This window comes from Callorhinus ursinus, unplaced genomic scaffold (genome assembly GCF_003265705.2).
Source record: "Callorhinus ursinus isolate GAN/ISIS: 27379988/994484 unplaced genomic scaffold, GSC_fseal_2.0 scaffold3, whole genome shotgun sequence".
Lineage (NCBI taxonomy): Eukaryota > Metazoa > Chordata > Mammalia > Carnivora > Otariidae > Callorhinus > Callorhinus ursinus.
Window position 1 is genome coordinate 42,539,098 of NW_027397065.1, and position 21,202 is coordinate 42,560,299.

General features: G+C 47.3%; 1 protein-coding gene and 1 long non-coding RNA gene across 10 annotated transcripts in view; one reads left to right on the plus strand and one right to left on the minus strand.

Moving 5' to 3' along the window:
* The first annotated feature begins 5,663 nt into the window (after positions 1 to 5,663).
* CCNJL (cyclin J like) overlaps positions 5,664 to 21,202 on the plus strand; it is a 114,844-nt gene continuing 99,305 nt past the window's right edge. For 2 of the 6 annotated variants that reach the window (XM_073890429.1, XM_073890427.1), the window contains exons 1-2: positions 5,819 to 6,207; positions 6,599 to 6,713. In XM_073890429.1, the coding sequence (XP_073746530.1) occupies positions 6,648 to 6,713 (66 nt within the window). In that variant the 5' untranslated portion in view covers positions 5,819 to 6,207; positions 6,599 to 6,647. The other 4 variants (XR_003207050.2, XM_025867106.2, XM_073890420.1 and 1 more) reach the window with 3 other exon arrangements.
* LOC112820117 (uncharacterized) lies at positions 13,504 to 20,846 on the minus strand. 4 transcript variants are annotated; one of them, XR_012377346.1, is made up of 4 exons: positions 20,351 to 20,846; positions 18,085 to 18,247; positions 15,629 to 15,798; positions 13,504 to 13,757 (listed from the first exon to the last, which is right to left on the minus strand). It is a non-coding gene; the product is annotated as an uncharacterized lncRNA (long non-coding RNA). The 4 variants fall into 4 exon arrangements; XR_012377345.1 differs by lacking the exon at positions 20,351 to 20,846 and adding an exon at positions 18,403 to 18,795; XR_003207052.2 differs by lacking the exons at positions 18,085 to 18,247; positions 20,351 to 20,846 and adding exons at positions 17,456 to 17,702; positions 18,306 to 18,795.

A 21,202-nucleotide genomic window follows, 5' to 3' on the forward strand; every position in this document is an offset into this window, starting at 1 on the left:
ACTGCTATACCTTCTTTCTGGGTTCAGAGCAAGTTCTAGTTCAAGTGGAAAGCATGGCCTCTCGGGGGTGCATCCAGGAACTCCCATGCCTAGTAGGTCCACTGGACTTCTGTGCTCATGGGACATGGAGAATATCATATGCGAAGGGTGGCAAGGAACAGCAGACAAGGCTCCTCAGCTCGTGTGCATGCTCCACTGTCCCCTTCATTTACAAACACCGCTTCGAAGATCAAACTCAAGAATTTCCAGTGGTGACGGGAGAGCATTAAACCAAGCACAAGGCCCTTCTGAGCACAGGCCTGTGCAACTGCATAGGTCATACACGTGTGAACTGGCCCCCAAGGGGAGGGAGATTTATTTTTTGATCTTTTACCTTTCTTTTTTAATTAAAAAAAGTAATATGGGCCAGCTTTCCAAATGTCCTAGGTTTTGAGCTCTGTTTGCAAAATGCTGCCTTTTTATTCTTCCTGCCCAGCTCTCAGACCTACTCTGTAGAGTTGTATCTCAAGAATTTCTAGTTAAGGACCAGAAAGGATTTGGCCAACGTTCTTCTGACTATGTACAGCACACAGCTAGGAACAGTTTGAAAGCGTTGGCGTGGTTTCTGGTTAAAGACCAAAGTGGTAAGTAAACAAGGCTTATGTCTCTAGGTTTATGGTCCAGATGTCTTCCTTCTGTCCCTATAAACAGAGCCAGCCTTCATGAGTTGGGTCCTAAACGAAACAAAGCAAACCATTAAGACCCAAAGGAAACGCTACTCAAAGTATATGCTTATCTTCCCCTGAAAAGCTGAGTGCTTGAAGAATTTGTATCACTGACTCGCCTGCCACCGCAGGGTGGTCATGACAGCAAAAGGCTGGAAACAACCTAAATGTCCAGCAGAAAAAGACTGGTTGCACGTCTCATGATGGATCCATTCTCTGGGACACGGGGTAACGGTGCGGCTCTGCGACCACAGCCGTGGAACCAAAAGGAAATAACAAGGTGCAGAGGGATGTGGACCATATGCTGTCATTCATGTACGAGGAAAAAGGCAGAAATGTCTACGTTATTAAATGCACAGATCACTTCTGGAAGGAAACATAAGGCACCGGTTTTCCTTGCGGAGGAGAATGAGCCCTGGGACCAGGGTGCGAAGACACACATTTCACCATATATATTTGTGGTGTGAGAGTTTGTATCCTATGAAAAAGGAGAGAAAAAGAAAAGTTAAAGTGAGAATCTGATAATATTAGATTGACTTGTCCTCTGAGGAAGATGGGAAAGGTCAGAGAAATTTTCTTTTTCCTGATTTTATACATGGGCAAGTTGTAGGTAGGTAGGGTAGTCTTGCCTGAATCTTTGGCTCCCAGCCTGTGAGCCTCAGAGACTGGGGGTGGAAGGGTGTTAATTGGCTCATAGTGAGCCCTTGATAAAGGTTTGATTTTGAATGAATGAATGAATGAGTGAGTGAACCAATGAATACTTCTTGGCTTGGGTGGGGTGTAGTGGTGCGGAGAGTTCCTCTGCTGGCCACGGGAGGAAGCTTCTGCTGTTAAGGGCACTGACGTCATTTCTACCCGTGGACAGTGACTCACCACCCAAACCATCAGTGCAATGGTCTCAGGAGACGAGAGTCTCCTGAGAACGATACACAAAGGACAGCAGAGTATGCATGATTTTTAGAATCCTCTTAAAATCGCGCCTGGAGAAAAGCCAAGTTTCTGCCTCCCTCTGTCATCCGTCAGAACTCCCGATAACAGACAGCTGAAGTTTAGGAAAAGAGGAGTCCAGATTGGTGAATTATAAAGACCTTTCCTCCTTTGGTGAACCCTGCACAGAGAGGTGATAATACTGCTATGAGGAATGAAGAAGAACAGCAACAGGAACAGAAAGCAAAACAATACTTTGAACTGTTATTCAGTGGAGGCCCCTCTAGTAAGTAAGTGATTAAAAAAATAATAATAATAACATGGATGTGGTGCTTGGGTGGCTCAGTCGGCTAAGCATCTGCCTTTGGCTCAGGCCATGATCTTGGGATCTTAGGATCTTGGGATTGAGTCCCGCATGGGGCTCCCTGCTCAGCGGGGAGTCTGCTTCTCCTGCTTCTCCCTCTGCCATTCCATAGCTCATTTTCTCTCTCTCAAATAAACAAATAAAATCTTTAAAAAAAAAAAAAAAGCATTGACTTTTTTTCTGATTATAAAAGTAATGCATGTTTCTTGTAGAAAACTTAGAAAATACAGATATCCTAGAATAAAAAGTAAACGAAAATTTCCCATAATCCTACCACTCTGATTACAGTTAATATTTTTATGGATAGTCTTCAGTTTCTTTTGCATATGTACTTAACCAGTCCCTGTTCTAATAGTTCACCATAATAAAAAAAAAAAATGTGATGAAACCCCTATAAAGAAATCTTTGTACTCATCTGCTTATTTTTTTTAAATAAATTTCCAGGGATGCCTGGGTGGCTCAGGCAGCGAATCTTCTGCCTTCGGCTCAGATCATGATCCCAGGGTCCTGGGATGGAGCCCTGCATCAGGCTCCCTGCTCATTGGGGAGCCTGCTTCTCCCTCTGCCTGCCGCTCCACCTGCTTGTGCTCTCTCTCTCTCTGACAGATAAATAAAGTCAATAAATAAATAAATGACTGAATAAATAAATAAATAAATTTCCAGAAGTGGAATAGTTAGATCAACGGATACATTTAAATTTTTTTTGTTATATCTTTTAGTAAGATGGTATTAATTTATATTCCCAACAATACTTACATTTGTTAACCTTATGTGTTATGTTTTTAAAAATCCTCAACAAGGATGTACTGCACTTTCTAAAAAATTTTTAAAAAATTTTTTTAAAGATTTTATTTACTTGAGAGACAGAGTAAGGGAGAGACAGTGAGAGAGACAGTGAGCACGCACAAGCTGGGGAAGAGGCAGAGGAAGGGAGAAGCAGGCTACCCACTGAGCAGGGAGCCCAATGTAGGGCTTGATCCCAGGACCCTGGGATCATGACCTGAGCCAAAGGCAGATGCTTAACCGACTGAGCCACCCAGGAACCCCTAAAAAAGTTTTTTGTATGTCTTTGCTAGTGAGTATGAACATTTTCAAAATGATACTAATCCATTTGAATTTCTTCTTTCATGGCGTGCCTGTTCATCCATTTCTGAATTTTGGTGTTAGTGTTTTATGTAGTATTGATTTACACGAGGTCCAGATAGTAAGACAAACTTATGTCACATTTGTTAAAAACATTTTCTCCAATTGGTCATTTGCCTTTTCAATGATACTCGGTATGTCCAAGTCTTGCACATTCATTCAAATATATATACTCATTCTTTGGTTTTTCCTGCGCTTTGTATCTGGGCTTTCTCCTCTGAAATATTTCACTTATGTTTTCTCTTAATTGACTTGTAATTTTGTTGTTGTTGTTTGTAGTTCTTTGGGCTTGATAAAGCTAATTTATAGATAGGGACCCATAAAATGGAAGCCACCCTAATGACCTGTCCCACATCACAAATCTAAACCTAAGACAGACTGCGCTTTTCTGGAAACACCTGGCAAAGAAACCTAACGTACACCAATCACGAATCTCCAAATTAGCTTTAGCTAGTTTACCTTACCTTAGAAAACAGGACCTGCTAGCCTTATAAGGAAATCCCCAACCTCCTACCTAGCCAATCATGCCCTGCTTCTGTATCGCCTTTTCTAACATTCTGTAAAACTTGCTCTTGCCCAAAATCCCTCTAGAAGACCACTCCACTGCTGGTGAGGCTGTATTCCCCCAATCCACGGACTGTCTTCCCTTGAATAAAAAGGACGTCAAATTTGTTACTATATTGTTTTAGTTTTGTCATTTCACAGGTTGTTATGTTTATTTTGGTGATGGTTTAAATAAATCTCTAGGGGCACCTGAGTGGCTCAGTCGTTAAGCGTCTGCCTTCAGCTCAGGTCATGGTCCCAGGGTCCTGGGATCAAGCCCCACGTCGGGCTCCCTGCTCGGCGGGAAGCCTGCTTCTCCCTCTCCCACTCCCCCTGCTTGTGTTCCGTCTCTCTCTGCCAAATAAATATATAAAATCTTTAAATAAATAAATCTCTAGGTTTTTTTCCTTCAATTAACTAATTTCCCCAGCCTAAATTATTGAAGAAATTATCCTTTTTCCCACAAAAGTGAAATGCCACATTGATCCTAAGGTTAATATTTAAGTATCTTGTATACGTCTCTAGGCTTCAATTATTCCACTGATGCTTATCCACCCATTGTTGTATCAACACCACACTATTACAATTACAGCTTGGCAATATGTTCTAAGATTTGGTAATGCAGGTCTATCCTCCACTTTTAAAATATAAAAAGCTTAGGTTTTCTCACAGATATTCTTCCATTTGAGTGTTAGAAAAAGTGTTATGTTTCATCCCTCACCCACCCCTATCTATCTGCAATCATTAGAATTTTTTTTTAAAGATTTTATTTATTTATTTGACAGAGAGAGACACAGCGAGAGAGGGAACACAAGCAGGGGGAGTGGGAGAAGCAGGCTTCCCGCGGAGCAGGGAGCCCGATGCAGGGCTCGATGCAGGGCTCGATCCCAGGACCCTGGGATCATGACCTGAGCCGAAGGCAGACGCTTAACGACTGAGCCACCCAGGCGCCCCGCAATCATTAGAATTTTATTAAAAGAGCTAATTGATGGGCGCCTGGGTGGCTCAGTTGCTTGAGCATCAGACTCACGATCTCAGCTCAGGCCTTCATTTCAAGGTTCTGAGCTCAAGCCCCACAGTTGGCTCCACGCTGGGCAGGGAGCCCATTTAAAAAAAAAAAAATTTGAGTAAAGTTGGTATTTTCACCTCCTTCTATTTCTTCAAGGCTTTCTTATTGTTTCAACTTTTGTAATTTCTTCATTAAGAGCCTGCACTTAACAGTAAATTTATTCCTAGGTATTTTACACTTTTACAAGAATATATATATGTATGTATATATATATATATTCTGTTAAAACTGCTCTTTAAGCTCCAATTGAAGCTTATCAAAGCTGACTTAAAAAATTTTTTTCCAGGTGGGTATGTGCTTGCAGGAAATCAGTCAGAAACTAAAGGCTCTTTAGTCGTGGCTATTTATTGAGTGTTCTTTGTATATCTGACATGGCGATTATTCTTTTACACGAATTATCTTATTTAATAATACAATATCTCCAGCAGGCTGCTGCAATTTTTGTTCCCATTTTATACAAGAAGGTTCCCAGGCTTAGAGCGAGTGAGGAACTTGGCAAAAATCATCCAGTTTGTAGGTGGATTGGAAACAGATCTGTGACTCTCCGAAAGTATCACAAAAACCCAATCAGCCAAGAGGACAGCCCACTGATGTGCCAATAGACCAGCTGATTCAAGGGAGTGCCTTTCCGAAAACAATCAGCTGAATTAAAATGACAATGCTTTCCAGCCACCGGACCCTTCCAAAAGACCGGTTTTCCTCCAACCTAAGACGAGATCTACACTCTGCGGGAACACAATAAATACCAGTTCATTTACTGATCCCCCTTTAGAATGAAGGACTCGTGGGTAACCAAGAGTGGCTTTTCTCGAGCTTTCGTGGGAACTGTCCGTTTGGAAATCTACCTCCCCATACTAGGACAAGTTTAAAAAGAAAGGAAAAACAGGTGAAACCTACGTAAGATTGGCTACAGCAGCGCAGGCGGGAGACAGAACTTTCTGGGGGCATCCTGCCCGCGCGTTTCACGCGTGGTTGCGCGCAGGTGGCGCTGCGGTCCCTGCGCTCCCCGCGCAAGCCCGCGAGGCGCCCAGGAGGCCACCCAGAGTCTCCGCGAAGGTGAGAGGAAGCTTTTCCACCCAGGCGGGGGAGGAGAGCGGGCAGGAAGCGGAGCCAACACTGGTGAAAGAAAGGACTCCAATTCCCAGGCCCCCGCCCCGCGGGGTGCGGGCCGGCGGCGCATGCGCGACGCCCGGCCCCCAATTCCCCCAGTGAGGGAGGGAGGCCCCCGGCGGCCGGGAGGCTGCGAGCCGCGGCGGGACCCGAGCGCACACAGGGGCGCGGCGGCGGCGGCGGCGGCGGAGGCGGCGGCGGGGGCGAGCGGGGCTGCGGAAGCGGCCGTCGAGAGCGTGGAGCGCCCCGCTCGTTCGCCCAGACGCGTGCAGGCACCCGAGGGCACCGCCGGCTCGGCCCTGATAGGGGCCTGGCGCCCGCAGCCCCCCACGCCCGAAGAGGGATGCGTGAGTTTGGCCCCGGCTCTAGGGCAGGATGTGGGAGCAGGACAAAGGCTGGGCGGCGGGGGAGGAGTTGGGGACGGCGAGCCGGTGGCCGCTGCCGGAGCCCCAGCCTCGGGCGACCTAGCGGAGTCGACAACTTTCCCTGCAACTTTTGCAAAAAGGAAGATAAAAATTCGGCCAGTTGTTGCACAGCTCCAGGTCGCCCCGGCTCCCGCGAGCAGAGGGCAGAGGGGCACCGCACCCTCGCCGGGACCGGAGACGACCACCGGCTCCGCCAAGCAGGGCAGGAAGGGGCGCCCGTTCGGGCCCCAGCCGGGGACGAGCGAGGGTAAGGGTGCCGGGGGTCGGAGCCCGGGGGCGTGCTGCGGCTGCTCAAGTTGCCGTGTCTACGCAGGGTGCGCCCTGAGAGCCCGGTAGCGTCGAATCGCTGCGCTGCATACCCGATGATGGATGAACCGTGGTGGGAAGGGCGCGTCGCCTCGGACGTCCACTGCACCCTTCGCGAGAAGGTCAGTTCCTCCCCGGCCGCGGTCGTGGGGCTGGGCATTTGATTGGGTCTCGATTCGATATCCTCTGGTCGTCCCGCGTAGGTACTCGAAACTACCGGCGCCTTGCTTTCTTCCTGCCCTTACCCTTCTCCCGGAGTGTCGTGGGGGAGACACTGGAGGTTGGGAGCTTTAACTGGTTTTACTTATTAGGAACCCAGACAGCTAAACGGAGATAGTCACTGCACTACTTAAAGCTGTATTTCCCATAGTGTTGACACCTGAGATGAATTTAAATAGTACATTTAAAAAAAGATTGTGCATTTATTTTATTGTGAAATTTAAAAATGCATATCTAGCAAGCTCTGCATAGGATAAATGATGCTGATTCTCATTGACTGTAATGATGTAGCAGCTTAAGATAGAAAAAGTTGTGACTCGATATAAAGAAAAGTTAGGTAAATGAAAGTACATGGAATATATAGTTATGCCCCCCTCAAAAAAAAAAATCGCTGGGATGGGACTGAATAAAATTTAACTAGTCTATAGGGGTGCCTGGGTGGCTCAGTTGGTTAAGCGACTGCCTTCGGCTCAGGTCATGATCCTGGAGTCTCGGGATCGAGTCCCGACCCGCATCGGGCTCCCTGCTCAGCGGGGAGTCTGCTTCTCCCTCTGACCCTCCCCCCTCTCATGCTCTCTGTCTCTCATTCTCTCTCTCTCAAATAAAATGAATAAAATCTTAAAAAAAAAATTTAACTAGTCTAAGTGAGAGGCTACAAAACTGGGAGGATGTGGGGAAAAACAAACACTCCCCTGTCCCCTGCCAGTTTGCCTCTGGGGGTGGCCGATACGTGATCCCTACACTCACTCCGCTCACCTTAAAGAGAGAAGTGCTGGTGGGCGCTGAGAAGGTAGAACCTCCAAGAAGGTTGGTGGCATGGCCTGTGTGTCTCACCTGCTTCTGGGCTGAGACTGGGAAGGGTGGTTTGGGAAACAGGTGTGAAATAGAATGTATTGGTTTTCCTTCCTTCCTTCCTTTTTTTTTTTTTTTTAAGATTTTATTTATTTATTTGAGAGAGAGCAGAGGGAGGGGGAGAGGGAGAGGCAGGCTCCCCCTGTGAACAGGGAGCCTGACTCGGGGCTGGATCCGAGGACCATACGATCATGACCCAAGCAGAAGGCAGATGCTTAACCGACTGAGCCACCCAGGCGCCCCTTGTGTATTGGTTTTCTAGGGCTGCTGTGACAAGGGGACTTAAAACAACAAGAAATGTGTTCTCTCACAATTCTGGAGGCTAGAAGTCTAGAATCGAGGTGTTGGCAGGGCCATCCTAATTCTTGGCACCCCTTGGCTTGGAGATGCATCATTCCAAACTCTGAGTTGGTTGTCACAGGGCGTTCTGTGTGTCTGTCTTGTTTTCTCTCCTTATGAGAACACCAGCCATTGGAATAGGGTCTACTTGAATCCAGTATGGTCTCATCTTAACTAATTACATCTGAAAAGACCGTTTCCAAAGAGGGTCACCTTCAGAGATTCTAGGTAGACATGAATTTGGGGGCACGGGTGGATACTATTCAGCCCAACGTGGGGAGGGAGAGGCCTTCCTAGGGGGGTACTTGGGTCCCTACACAGACAGGTCCCACATCCAGTGCATTTGTACCTAGTGTCTATGGAGTTCTGCTTAAAAAGTCACCAGCTCTTCAGGGTTTTTTTTCCCCTCATCAGGGAGTAGCTGTCTTCCAACCGTATTACTATTATTATTTTCCTGTACCTACTAGTCTACCTCTGTCTTGCATTGGTTTCCCAGGCCATAGCTTTTTTCTGCTTCCTTTGGTCCTCTCCCGGGGGAGCAGAATGGCCAACATGCAGCCCGTTCTGGTCATCTAGAGAAGGAATGTAGGTCTTGGTGTTCAGTTAGAAAGCAAACCAGGCAGTCTAGGCTTGGTTCTTTTCTGGGTAGTGGCTAAATGAAGTAGAGAGAACTGCCATGGCAACTCGGCTTCCTTGGTTCTCATAGGCTTGAGTGTTGTCCGTTCTGCTCAGAGCTCAGGAGCAATGACTGTGACCTGATTTGCCCCTTTCATGCAGGAAGGCTGTCTGAGAGCAGTATAAACTGAACGAGTTCAGGTACCTGAGAATCCCCCATCTTTTATCCAAGCGTTCCAGCCACTCAGGGCAGCAGGGGCAGGTAGTCCCCCACTAATTGTGCCTCAGCCACACCACAGTGCCATCCGTGGTAGTTTCTTACGGGCTGCCCACCTCAGGGGGAGGAGAGGTTGGCCCGGGTTTTACAGGTTAGAAATAGAAACCTCTCCCCGGGGGTTGATGCCCGGGGTCTTATCTCAGGTTCCTTTGGCTATAGTGTCCTGCCTTCCCAATATATTAACTATTTTTCTGCTTTATTTCTTCTTTCTGTTCAAAGAAGCAGATGCCCCTCGAGACAAGTTGGCTTTATGGAGAGTTTTCAGAGAAAAGTGAGGACTAGGGGGAATCCAGACCAGCCTCACCTTTCTTAAGGAATGAGGGGCTGGCCTTTCATTTTCCCCAGAGTAATTTTGTAGTAAACATCTATCCCAGTAATACATTTCTAACCCTGTAGGACAACTTCCTAAGTGTCTGGCACACAGTCGACCTTCCTTGTTTGTCAAATGTTGCCAGATGAACACAGAGCATGTTTGCATGTGTGCTGTGGAATTGTCAATCATTGAACCAGGAGTGGTTCTGCTCCCTGGTTTGATGCAGGAAGCAAGGCTGGATCAGAGAGATAACGGGAGCCCCACTTTGTCAGATGTGCGATTCCAGAATAGTGTTATACTATTCGTGTGTAAAATGTGACACCGTGGAAGTGAACTGTGGTGTTGGATGCAGACTAGTTACGGCGGTCAAACTCAGAGCCGCTTGTTTAGTCTCTAAACTTTGAACCTGGCCGCCATTGTCCATTCTTTCCACTACCACCAGAACTTAGATCGTGTCAGTTCCCTGCCTAAAAGACCTCCAGTGTCCTCCCATTGCATTCACAACTACCTGTGCCCGTGGTACCTGACACAGTTGGGCCCGGGCCTGCTCTCCTACCTTGTCTCCCACTCCTTCCCACACTGACCTCCTTTCTCTTCCTTGAATGAGTCAAGCTTATTTTGTGTCTCAGGGCCTTTGCACTGGCTGCTCCCTCTATTTGAAGTCTGCATTCCTCTATTCCTCTGTGTCTCTCCATCAAATCATCCTGTTTTGTTTCCTTTGTAATATTTACCAGTATCTGGATTTATTTCCTGTTGATGATCTTTTCCCTTCTGCTAGAATGGATGCTCTGCAAGAATCGGCCAGTGTCAGTCCTGTTCAGTGCCGGGTGTCAGTGTCCAGAATAGAGCCTCTCTGATCTGAGCGGAGTTGTGAAAAGAATGAATCTCCTTTAGTTTCTTCTTCTGTAACCCAGGCAGGCGGGTATTTTATAGGAATGTTAGGAGTGACTTGAGGACTTAAGAACTGTGGGAGATATGTCACGTGACAGGCCTTGTGCCTTTCCACTTAATGATTGTTAAATATGAGGCCGAATGTGAAACCGAGAATCACTTTCATGTAGTGTGTGGTCAGAGTAAGGCTTGGGGTTTGTGTTCACCCTCGGAAGGCTTCATTAAGTCTGACAGGTAATCCTTATTAAGAAAGGCATCATTATCCCATTGGGCTATTGGATGGTAGAGGGTTGAGGCTGAGAAAGGCATCAGTTTGCCAAAAGTCACGTCCCTGGGACCCAGCAGCTAGACACTGTCAGCAAAATCTAAGCAGCTAGCCTAAAGCATCCTGACTGTGATGGGGAGAATGGAACCTTCCTCCCGCCCACATCGCTCTACTTTTATCCCATGCTCAGCCTTAAATTGCTGCCTTCATCATCCTTCCTGGCCTTGCTTCTGCTGGAACTGACCTAGAATCCCTTTCTCCCAACTACTTCCTTCTGGGGGTGGGGCTGCCAGCCAGTACAGGGGAGTCAGGTTTCTTACTTGTAACACCTGTGCCCTTGAACTTCTTCAGTGAACATGAGGTGGGGAGCAGATCCTCACCAGGCCAGTGGTGACAGTGAGGCTGTTGGTGATATTTCCCCATTACCAGGTGTATGTCCCCATGAGTATCCAGATTAAAGCTGAGAGCCCATTAAAACCTGGGGCGCCTGGGTGGCTCAGTTGGTTAAGCATCTGCTTTTGGCTCAGGTCATGATCTTGAGGTCCTGGGATCGAGTCCCGCATTGGGCTCCCTGCTTGTGCTCTCTCTCTCACTCTCAAATAAATAAAATCTTTAAAAAAAAAAAACTGAGAGCCACCTTTTCTTTTTCCCCCAAAAGAGGAACCCACCTTAAGTTTAAAATTAGCTTTAAATGGGGCGCCTGGGTGGCTCAGTCGTTAAGCGTCTGCCTTCGGCTCAGGTCATGGTCCCAGGATCCTGGGATCAAGCCCTGCATCGGGCTCCCTGCTCCGAGGGAAGCCTGCTTCTCCCTCTCCCACTCCCCCTGCTTGTGTTCCCTCTCTCGCTGTGTCTCTCTCTCTGCCAAATAAATAAATAAAATCTTTAAAAAAAAATAGCTTTAAAATAAGTTTAAAAATTTAAGACCCCACCCTCCCAAAGCCATGTTGATAAGCCCTACTTGGCATGATCTGGTAGCTTTATCTTCCGGGGCCCTGGGGAGCCTGCGTGTCAGAGGCTCCCTCCTTCATCCTGTTCACCTCATCCTAGGATCGGGGTCATGGGATATCTCGGAGGTCTTCTTGGCCTGCCGAGATCTGCAGGGCAATCAGCCTCCTTCCTGAAGCTTGCTTTCTTTGCACACTCAGAGAACTTTACGTGTGTGAGACCACGTTTCTTGAACCCGTAGACTGATAGAGGACATTTTTACTGATTTGTGACTGAATTTATACAAAGATCTTCCTACACACCATCAACAAAAATGACATTTAGTGATGATAACGTTGGCAGTTACTGTTGATTGAGTACTTACTGTTTCAGGCGGTGTGCCGAGCGTGCCCGCCCCCCATGCGTTGACCCCTAATGCTGGCTTTGACCTTGTTTTACAGATGGGAAACTACAAGACTCAGAGGGTGTAACTCTGTTGAGAGCAAACAGATCATTGTATCAGAGCTTGAACATAAATTCATTTGCAAAAACATCCATTGTAACAAAGATTGGAGATCTGTGGCAGGGGACCATCAAGGCTGTACCATCCATGGCACTGTAGGCTCTGGGTCTCAGTCTGTGTTACGATGACTCTCCAAGTTGGGTTTTCTTTAAACCACCCCGAGAAGCTAGCGGTCCCAGGCTCTGGCCTTGCCCTGGGCTTTGGAAGAGCCTTCCTTATTTGGTCCTGGTACCTCAGCTGTGTGTGGTGCTTCTCACCCTGAAGCGATTTGGCCTCCGGTGTTGTGTGTCCCTGGGATGGACATGATGGTGTTCTAACTTGTCAGGGCAGGGGAGGGACGCTTCCAGGCCTTCTCTTACCCGAACTCTGACAGCTGGAGGTGGTAGAATCTCACCCCAGCTCAGTCCCCTGCCCCTGGGTTAAAGCCACATCATTTTCTAGTGGCTTCCAAAGCTTTCACGTCCTTTTATTTGTCTCTTCCAATATCAGTGTTTTTTCTTCTCACTCTTCTCCCTAAATTCCTTAAACTTCCCCACTGCAAGGCTGACCATTTGACTCTTTATAGAAAGTGTTGATCCAAGTCCATGCTCCACAGTTTGCCTAGATTGAGCCCTAACTGGTTTTTCTGTTCTCCCCTTTTGGGTTTCTGCACACCCAGGGGACAGTTCTTCCCAAACCATGAGACCAAACTGGATCTACCGATAAGAAGATGTTTTAGATACTGGCCACAGGACATGTCTGCCCAGCTTAGTTCCAGAATGTGTCACTTAAGCCTATCAGACCCCAATGGCTGGTTTTGACAAACCCTTACCCACCAACAGGGCTGCCTTATGGTTGTGGTCTTCAAGGGAGACCCTAAGTTGCGGGTCCTCAGGGCCCTTCCTGGAGGGGAAGGTGAGGCTTTTAGTATAAGCAGGGTTTCCTGCAGTCCTGTTGGCACGGGTGATGGGGCTGCCCCCCAGGGTTGTATAGAGAGGACGGAAGACAGATTGAGAAATGGGGTGGGGGGGGCTGGTTGAGACATCATTCATGGTGGCGTCCAGCTTTGAGACTCCCTGACTCCAGGACCCCCACCTGTATTCTGAAGGGAGCTGGGGACAAAACTGACTCAGAACTGGGTGTTTTCTCATGAGCCCCTCTGGTCTCAGATGACCGAAGGTCTCAGTGTGCCCACAACACTCACCGGACACTTGGTCTCAGTGCACCTTACCTGTGGACGAAGCAAATTGCCTTAGAGCCTTCCTTTCATCTGCACATTTGGGTGGTGTGATCCTCGCCCCACCTGCCTCCCACGTGTCCCAGGAGAAAATACATGGGTATGGATGTACTCGGTCAGCTTTTGGGGCCTCTGGATTTGGGGGGAGGGCAGGGGGTTGGCGGGTACCCCGGTTGACTGGGGAAGCCTGTGCCAAGTGAGGGGAGGATGTTTAAGGCTTTGAGCTGGCCCCATGCCTCTACCCTTGACTTGTTCTTTGTCTTCCTAAACCACACAGCCCCTTGGGTAAAGGGAGTGCAGCCAACGATTCTCTGGTGTATCTGAGCACCTGGCAGAAAGAGGTGACACTGGGTCTGCTGTTTTCTCTTTTTGTTTTTTTAAAGTTATTAAACGTAGACACACACACACAGTGGGGTGGGGTTTTTGGTGGTTTTTGTTTTTGTTTTTTGCTTGTTTGTTTATTTAGGAGACTGCAAAAATAAATACAAGCAAACAGAAGAAAGCACAATTCCTCCTACAGTTCCAGCACTTGGAAGTAATGATATTTTGGGTTAGGTTCTTCTCTTCCTTTGTGTGCATGTCATCATGATACATTTTTATTTTGTCTTCTGTGTTTTGTTTTTTTAGTAAAAATGGAAAATATCTTGAGTCAAAACGCTCTGTTCATTTCATAGTTTATCATGCACACATTTCCGTATCATTCTTCTGCACCCAATTCCTGGTTATTGGACACTAGCAAAAAAAAATTAGAAACAAGCAATGGTGCTTATTTAGAATAAGTAATATGAGAACATGGTAACAAAAACTAAGCTATATAAAGGGGTAGATAGTGGGGCGCCTGGGTGGCTCAGTCGGTTAAGCATCTGTCCTCAGCTCAGATCATGATCCTGGGGTCCTGGGATCGAGCCCTACTCAGCAGGGAGTCTGCTTCTCTCTCCCTCTTCCCATCCCCCTGCTCATATTCTCTCTCTCGCTCTCTCACTGTCTGTCTCAAATAAATAAAATCTTTAAAAAAAGGGAGTGGTAGATAGTGAATAGGCCTCCTTCCACCCTGTTTCATTCCCCTAGTTCCATTCCATTTACCCTTTCTAAAAGGTACCGTTGATCCCAGCTTCTTGTCAATACTTCCAGAGTTATTCTGTGCATAAACAAACACACATATGTGTGTGTGTTCTAACACAAGTGTAGTAAAATTTGCACTTTCTTGCACCATTTGATTTTTTTAATGTGTATTTTTAATAATTTAAATATTTTCTATGAAACCAGTGAACAGAAGGGTTCTGTGACCAGAAAGGTTTAGGTTTTTTTTGTCTTTTCTGCTCATTGTAACTATGAAGGAATATAGTAGATGCTTTTATTGAATAAATGGATGGGATATTTCTTTTTGGCCATTTTTTATCTAAAAGTATATATTTTATCTTATAAAATGCCATTGTAGTATACCATAGTTCTGTAAATTAATTTTTTTCTTTCATAACCCTATATACTAAATAACTTATGTCATTAACTATTTTTCTACAATGCCATGCATCATGTTTTATTGTGTGGATACACCAGGATTTGGTTGGCTCATCTCCTTGTTGGATATTTAGGTGGAGCTGCTTATTCATTTTTTAAAATTGAGTTGTAATCTATAGTGCAATGTACAGATCTTAAGTGTGCAGTTTACAGTGCACAGTGAGTTTTGATAAATGTATGCACTCATGTAACTACCACCATATTCAAGATACAGAACATTGCCAGAGCACCTAGCTGGTGTGGCTCTTGATCTCCGAGTCATGGGTTCGAGCCCCACATTAGGTACAGAGATTGTTTAAGTAAATAAGCTTGAGAAAAAAATCTTAAAAAAAAAGATACAGAACACTGCCATCAACCTAGAAAGCTCCCCTGTGCCCCTTCTCAGTCACTCACTCCGCCCTGCTCCCAGCCCCAGGCAGTGATCTGCTATTTGTGGATTGTATTTATCTTTCCTGGAGTTTCGTATAAATGGAGTCACCCGCACGTACTCTTTTCTTTCTGCCTTTTTCTATTTAGCATAATGCGTCTGAGATTCATCTGTGTTGTTGTGTCTATGAGGAGTTTGTTTTTTTCCTGCTGAGTAATATTCCATTTGTTTATGTATGCAACACAACTCTTTCATCCATTTCTCGCTTGTCCTTTGAGGCATTTCTAGTGGACTGTTTGATTATAAATTGCACCGTGGTGGTGATCTAGTCTGTCTGTGCATATGGCCATGAGAATAAATTCCTTAAATAAAATTGTCGGTCATAGGGTAAAATTTTGAGAATTTTGCCTGTCACCACTTAATAAATTCCCAAAAGGTTGCATCTGTTTGCACTTCCACCAGTGGCGTGGGAGAGTGCCTGCTTCCCAACAGCTTTGCAAGACCAAGGTATTGCTTTTTTTAAAAAAAATCAGTGCCCTTTGGATAGGTCAAAGTGGTGTCTCCTGGCTGTGTTTGAAAGGAATGGGAACCCAGGGTGGGAAAAGCACTGGAGGCTGGAGGGCAATGGGAAGGGAACTCTGAATCAATCTCCCAGGACCTGGGGAGCCCCATCTGCATCCCCTCGGTGTGTTGCTCCCAACCCCCAGGTGGCACTTACTTGGAAACTGAATCCTTCCAGATTTGCATTTTCCAGAGGCATTGGCTCCCTTGGAGGTCACAGGAGCAGGCGATGCCAGAACCTGGGCATTCTTTGGGATACAGACAACCACACTGGTACCACGAGCTACTCAGTCCAGAAATGACCATCCAGTGACTTGGGTGGGTGGGCTGGGGGAACAAGAATGGGAGGGGAGGGTCATTAGAAGAGAAGCACCAGGAACTAGATTCAATGACTATAAGGAAAAGTTGGAAAGAACCTAAATGCTCATCAGAAGGGAATTGGTTTTGCTGTGGGGGACCCATTAGATGTGATGGGCCAAGACAGCTTGGCACATAATGACTGCCGATTTTTCTGATCATTGTGAAAAACCCAGACAACTCAGAGCATGTCTGACTCTGGAGTGTACCTCAGTTTGTTTTAACTTTTTATGATAGAGATTTTTAAAGATACACAAAAGTAGAGAGAATAGTAAAGTGAATCCCATGTACCCTCCACCGAGCTTAGTACCTATTTCATCTGTTCCCCAGACAGCATATCATTTACCTATAAATATCTGCTACCAGACTGTTTTTTAATGTAACACCTATGCCATTATCACACCTAACAAAATTAACAACAATTCATTAATATCTATTGTTGTCCAGTCCATATTTAGTTTCTCCATGTGCCTCAAAAATGCCTTTAAAGTTGGTTTATTCAAAACATTATCCAGATAAGGTCCACATATTACATTTCTTAAAAAATTACTCTTGGGGATGCCTGGGTGGCTCAGTCGGTTGAGCGTCTGACTCTTGATTTCAGCTCAGGTCATGATCTCGGGGTTGTGGGATCAACCCCCGCATTGCGCTCTGCACTCAGTGGTGAGTCTGCTTGGGATCCTCTCTCCCTCTCCCTCCCCCCCAAAAAGTAATCTTTTTTTAAAAAATTACTCTTAAGTTTTTTATTCCATGATGGTCTCCCTGCCCGCCCCCATTCCCTTAAAAACATTTTTTTTCCTGTAACATTGCCTTTTGGAGAAACCAGATCATTTGTTCTGATAAATGTCCCCTACGCTTGATTTGGCCTGTTACTTCCTCATGGGATCATTTAACTTGAGTACATGGTTCACAATTTGTTTTCTATACTTCCCTACTCTTGTGGGATTTTAATATGCTGTAACCTGCTTGCTGTTGAGCTGTCAGCTCAAACATCACTTCCTCAGAGAAGCCTTCCCTGACTCCCAGACAAGGTCAGGCATGGTCCCCTTGTTACATTCTCAGACCACCCCATGTTATTCCTTCAGCGCTTAGCACGATTTGTAATTATACAGTTCTTAAAGGGAATATTCGATTTAGAACTGGCTTAACCCCTATAAAGGGCAGGCCCGTGAGGGCAGGCTGGGGCTGTGTCTCTTCAGTTCCGAGCAGAGTGACTACTGCACATCACAGACACCTTATCTGGAGTCTGTGCCCTACAGCCCACACATTGCCTTCCTGGACTTCGCTGTTGAAACAGGCTTATGGGGTAGGTAAGCATGGCTCCCAGTAATCCATCCTGCTGGTAGAGAAAGGGCCTCTGAGAGCTTAAATGCTCAGCCAGGGCTTCCCTCTTAAGTGGAAGAGCTGGGCTTTAAAAACCACGCGATCTGCTGTCCAGAGTCTGACTTAGGACAGGCAGGAGAATTGCAGCCAGCCTTGAAGTCAGTGATGGTGCGACACGAACTTGCCCTCGAGGGACGTGAGAATGCGGGGGCTAGTGGTATAAAGCTGTGGGCTCTGAGTTCATATCTCTTGGTAGTCTGTCCTTTTGTACTCACTTTCTGTTTTGAAATAATATCAAACTTACAGAAGAGTTGCCAGCACGGTACAGCGATTGGGAACATTTTAACACATTCGCATTATCGTTCTCTTCTTCCATCTTTATTTGTTTTTTCTCTGGACCGAGTTGCAGGCATCATACCCCATTATCCCTTAACACTTCAGGGTTTATTTTGCATGGTTACTTTTGAGATTGGCCATGAAGTGGTTTTGGGGGGCATTTTTGTCAGACCACTAGGAACATCTTCCCAGGTGTCGGGAACTTCCCTGGAGGCCTGTTTGGGGAGGAAGGGATTTTAGCATTCTGGTGAGAAAGGAGGAAGCCTAGGGGCCACAGGCAACCTTTCCACACCGTGAGTCTGGGGAAGGCAGAATTCTGGCTTATTTTCTTGGACCATCTCCACGGCCTCATTGGCAGACAGCCTCTTTATCCAGCACGTCCTGAGCCCCAAGTATAACCTGTAGACCTGTGGGGGGCCCTGCCAGGGGAGTGTGGCCTCAACCACGATAGTCCACATTACTGTACATTAATGGGTGTTTGCTTGACAAACCTTCCGTGACGATCCAGGTCCTCAGGCAGCCCTCTCGGGTGTGTACTATAATTATCCCCATTTTACAGGTGAGACATCCTTAAGCTTAGGTAGTTAAATGACTTACCTAAGGGCGCCTGGGTGGCTCAGTCGTTAAGCGTCTGCCTTCGGCTCAGGTCATGATCCCAGGGTCCTGGGATCGAGGCCCACGTCGGGCTCCCTGCTCAGTGGGGGGCCTGCTTCTCCCTCTCACGCTCCCCCTGCTATGTTCCCTCTCTCGCTGTGTCTCTCTGTCAAATAAATAAATAAAATCTTTAAAAAAATAATAATAAAAAATAAATGACTTACCTAAGACCATACAGCGAAGAAGACGGCAAAGCCAGGATTTGAAGGCAGGCAACCTGGCTCCAAAGCTCACATTATTAACTACTACAGATGGTCACACCTTGTTGCCTAGAGACGCATGAAAAGCTTCAAAGAGGAGGTGCGGTTTGGGCTGGGTTCAAAGGATAAGCAGAAGCTTGCTAGGCAGAGAGAGGTGTGGAGGAAGTTCATCTCCCAGGGCGGTGTGTGACGGCCACTCGGGGACCTGCGAAGGGCGGTCTGGTGAGTAGGGGAGGGGAGGAGAGGGACCAGGAACATGGGCTCTGGGGATGCGGGGCTCCCAGAGGTGTACGCATGTCCTGCGAGCGCGCGGAGTGCTAGGAGGAGGAAATGCTGGATCACTGGGAAATGGCCTTGGCCTTGGAGACCTGTGTCTTCAGCGTTGGTGGTGATCCAAAGAAATGGCATCTGAACTAGGGCAGGAAGTGGGGAGACTTGAGAGTTTTAGGAAATAGAGTCAAAGGACCTGTTAACAAAAGGAGGGAAGGGTTTCAAGTTTCTTACTGGTTGGAACAAAGTAATTTTCCATTGCTGAGCATGATTGGCTTTTTTCACAGTGAACATGGTTCTTAGAAAACTCCTCCTAGCATGTGCTAGTTTCTGTTTCCTCTTTAAAGACTTCTGTTCACTTAAGGGAGTTGATGTGTATTGGGTGCCTACGATAGGCCAGACGCTGTTAAATGCTTGGCGCACATTATCTCATTATCTCATTGACTATTAATGTTGCTTTAAAAAAAGACAAGTTGGGGCACCTGGGTGGCTCAGTCGGTTAAGCGTCTGCCTTCAGCTCAGGTCATGTTCTCAGGGTCCTGGATGGAGCCCTGCATCGGGCTCCCTGCTCAGCAGGGAACCTGCTTCTCCCTCTGCCTGCTACTCCCCCTGCTTGTGCTCTCTCTCTCTCTCTCTGACACATGAAGAAATAAAATTTAAAAAAGACAAGTTAATTGTCCTGACCAAGACACTGGCAGTTCTTAAACATCGGTGCGCGTTCGTTCTTGCATTCAACGTATATTTTTTATTTTATTTTATTTTTTTAAAGATTTTTTTTTTATTCATTTGAGACACAGAGATATGGAGAGAGAGAGACAGAGAGAGAGAGAGCATGAGCTGGGAGAGAGGCAGAGGGAGAAGCAAGCTCCCTGCTGAGCCAGGAACCCGATGCGGGGCTCTATCCCAGGACCCTGGGATCATGACCTGAGCTGAAGGCAGACGCTTAACCATCTGAGCCACCCAGGTGCCCCTCAACGTATATTTTTTAAAGCCCGCCACAAGCCAAGCACTACGAGCTGCTGGGCGTAGAAGTGTTGAACACAACCAAGTTCTCTACCTTCATGGAGCATGTGGTCAAGCATCAGGCTCAAACGAAGTGCACACAAAGCCCGGATGGGCGCCCAGCTGCGTCCCCAGGAAGTCTGAGACAGTAAAGCTGGAAATGGGGAATGCAGTAGACCACGAGGGCTGCCTCGGACTGGAAACAGTAGAATTTTATTCTCTCACAGTTCTGGAGGCTAGAAGTTCAGAATCAAGGCGTCTGCAGCTCTGCGCTCCTCCCAGAGGTTCTCGGGGAGGATCCTTCCTTGCCTCTTCCTTGGTGCTCCTTGGCTTGTAGCCACACTGGTCCCTTCTCAGTCTCCGTATTCACCCCGCCGTCCTCCTGTATCCATCTCTGCCTAGTCTTTCCTCTGTGTGTCTCTATTTTCTGCCCTCGTGGGGACACCAGCCGTTGCTTATGAGCCCACCCTAATCCAGTACAACCTCGTCGTCACTTGATCACATCTGTAAAGACCCCATTTCCCAAAAAAGGTCACATTCTGAGGTTGTGGGTAGATAGGGATTTTGGGGAGACGTTATCCAACTCAGTACAGGGGGAAGCCTCCATTTTTCTGTGAATTCTTAGAAGATCCCAGTGCCTGTCATCAGCTGACCACAGTGGCAGAAACCCTGGACGGTAGATCAGCGGGGGAATGGCGTCCCAGCAGGAGCGACTCAGGGATAGTGGCAGTGCTTACCCTGCTCACGTGTTTCAGGCTGGTAGGGTCAGGGTGCCCGGGGGGATCCATCAGAAGGAATCTGGAAATCGGCGACAGGACCTGGAAGTGTCACATGAAGAGCTGTTGAGGCCACCGCTTAGGAATGGTGACCCAGGAGGGAAGGTAGAGAGATCCAAGGGTTGGACCTATTCCAGAGAACCGCCCCTGCACTTAGATAATGGAAGGTGTGGGAGAATGAGGGGCACCCCCAGTTGAGAAGGTGTGAGGGATGTGGTCATATCCGGAAGCTGCCAAAATGAAGAACCTGGGGGACATTTTATAAAAAGGCCACGAGTGTTGTCTCTGGGGGCGTGGAGAGGTCCCGGGGGCCGGGGTGGGAGAGGGACCGCGGAGAGGTAGGCACATGTGTCTTTGGCCACAGCTGGGTGCCCAGCAGCCGTAGCCGGGCCTGTCACAGAGTCTGCTCTAGAGGACAGAGGCTCTGGCTCCTGGGAACGAGGCGGTGTGTCCAGAGCTGACCCTTTTCTGAGTTCAGAGGGCCAGTGAAAGATGTGGTGGCTTGGCGTGACCTTTCTGTCTGCTGGCAGGAAGCTACAGGCCGGAGGTCAACAAGAGGGATGTCACTGGCTCTCTGTGCCGCAAGCCACTCTCTCCGGAGTGTTGAAATAGTTTTCTCACAGAGATGTTGGTTCTTTACTGAAAATACCTCCCAGGGCTTTATGAAGCAATTGGGGCAGAGAGGGGAAGGAGGGTGATCCTCGGGCCTCGCAGGGCCTCCTAGGTCAGTGGTGTGTACTGCTGAGGCCTCTGAAGAACCAGCCTACCCCCTTCCCCTTTCTTTTTCCCTTTCAATTTGCAAGTCTCCACTTC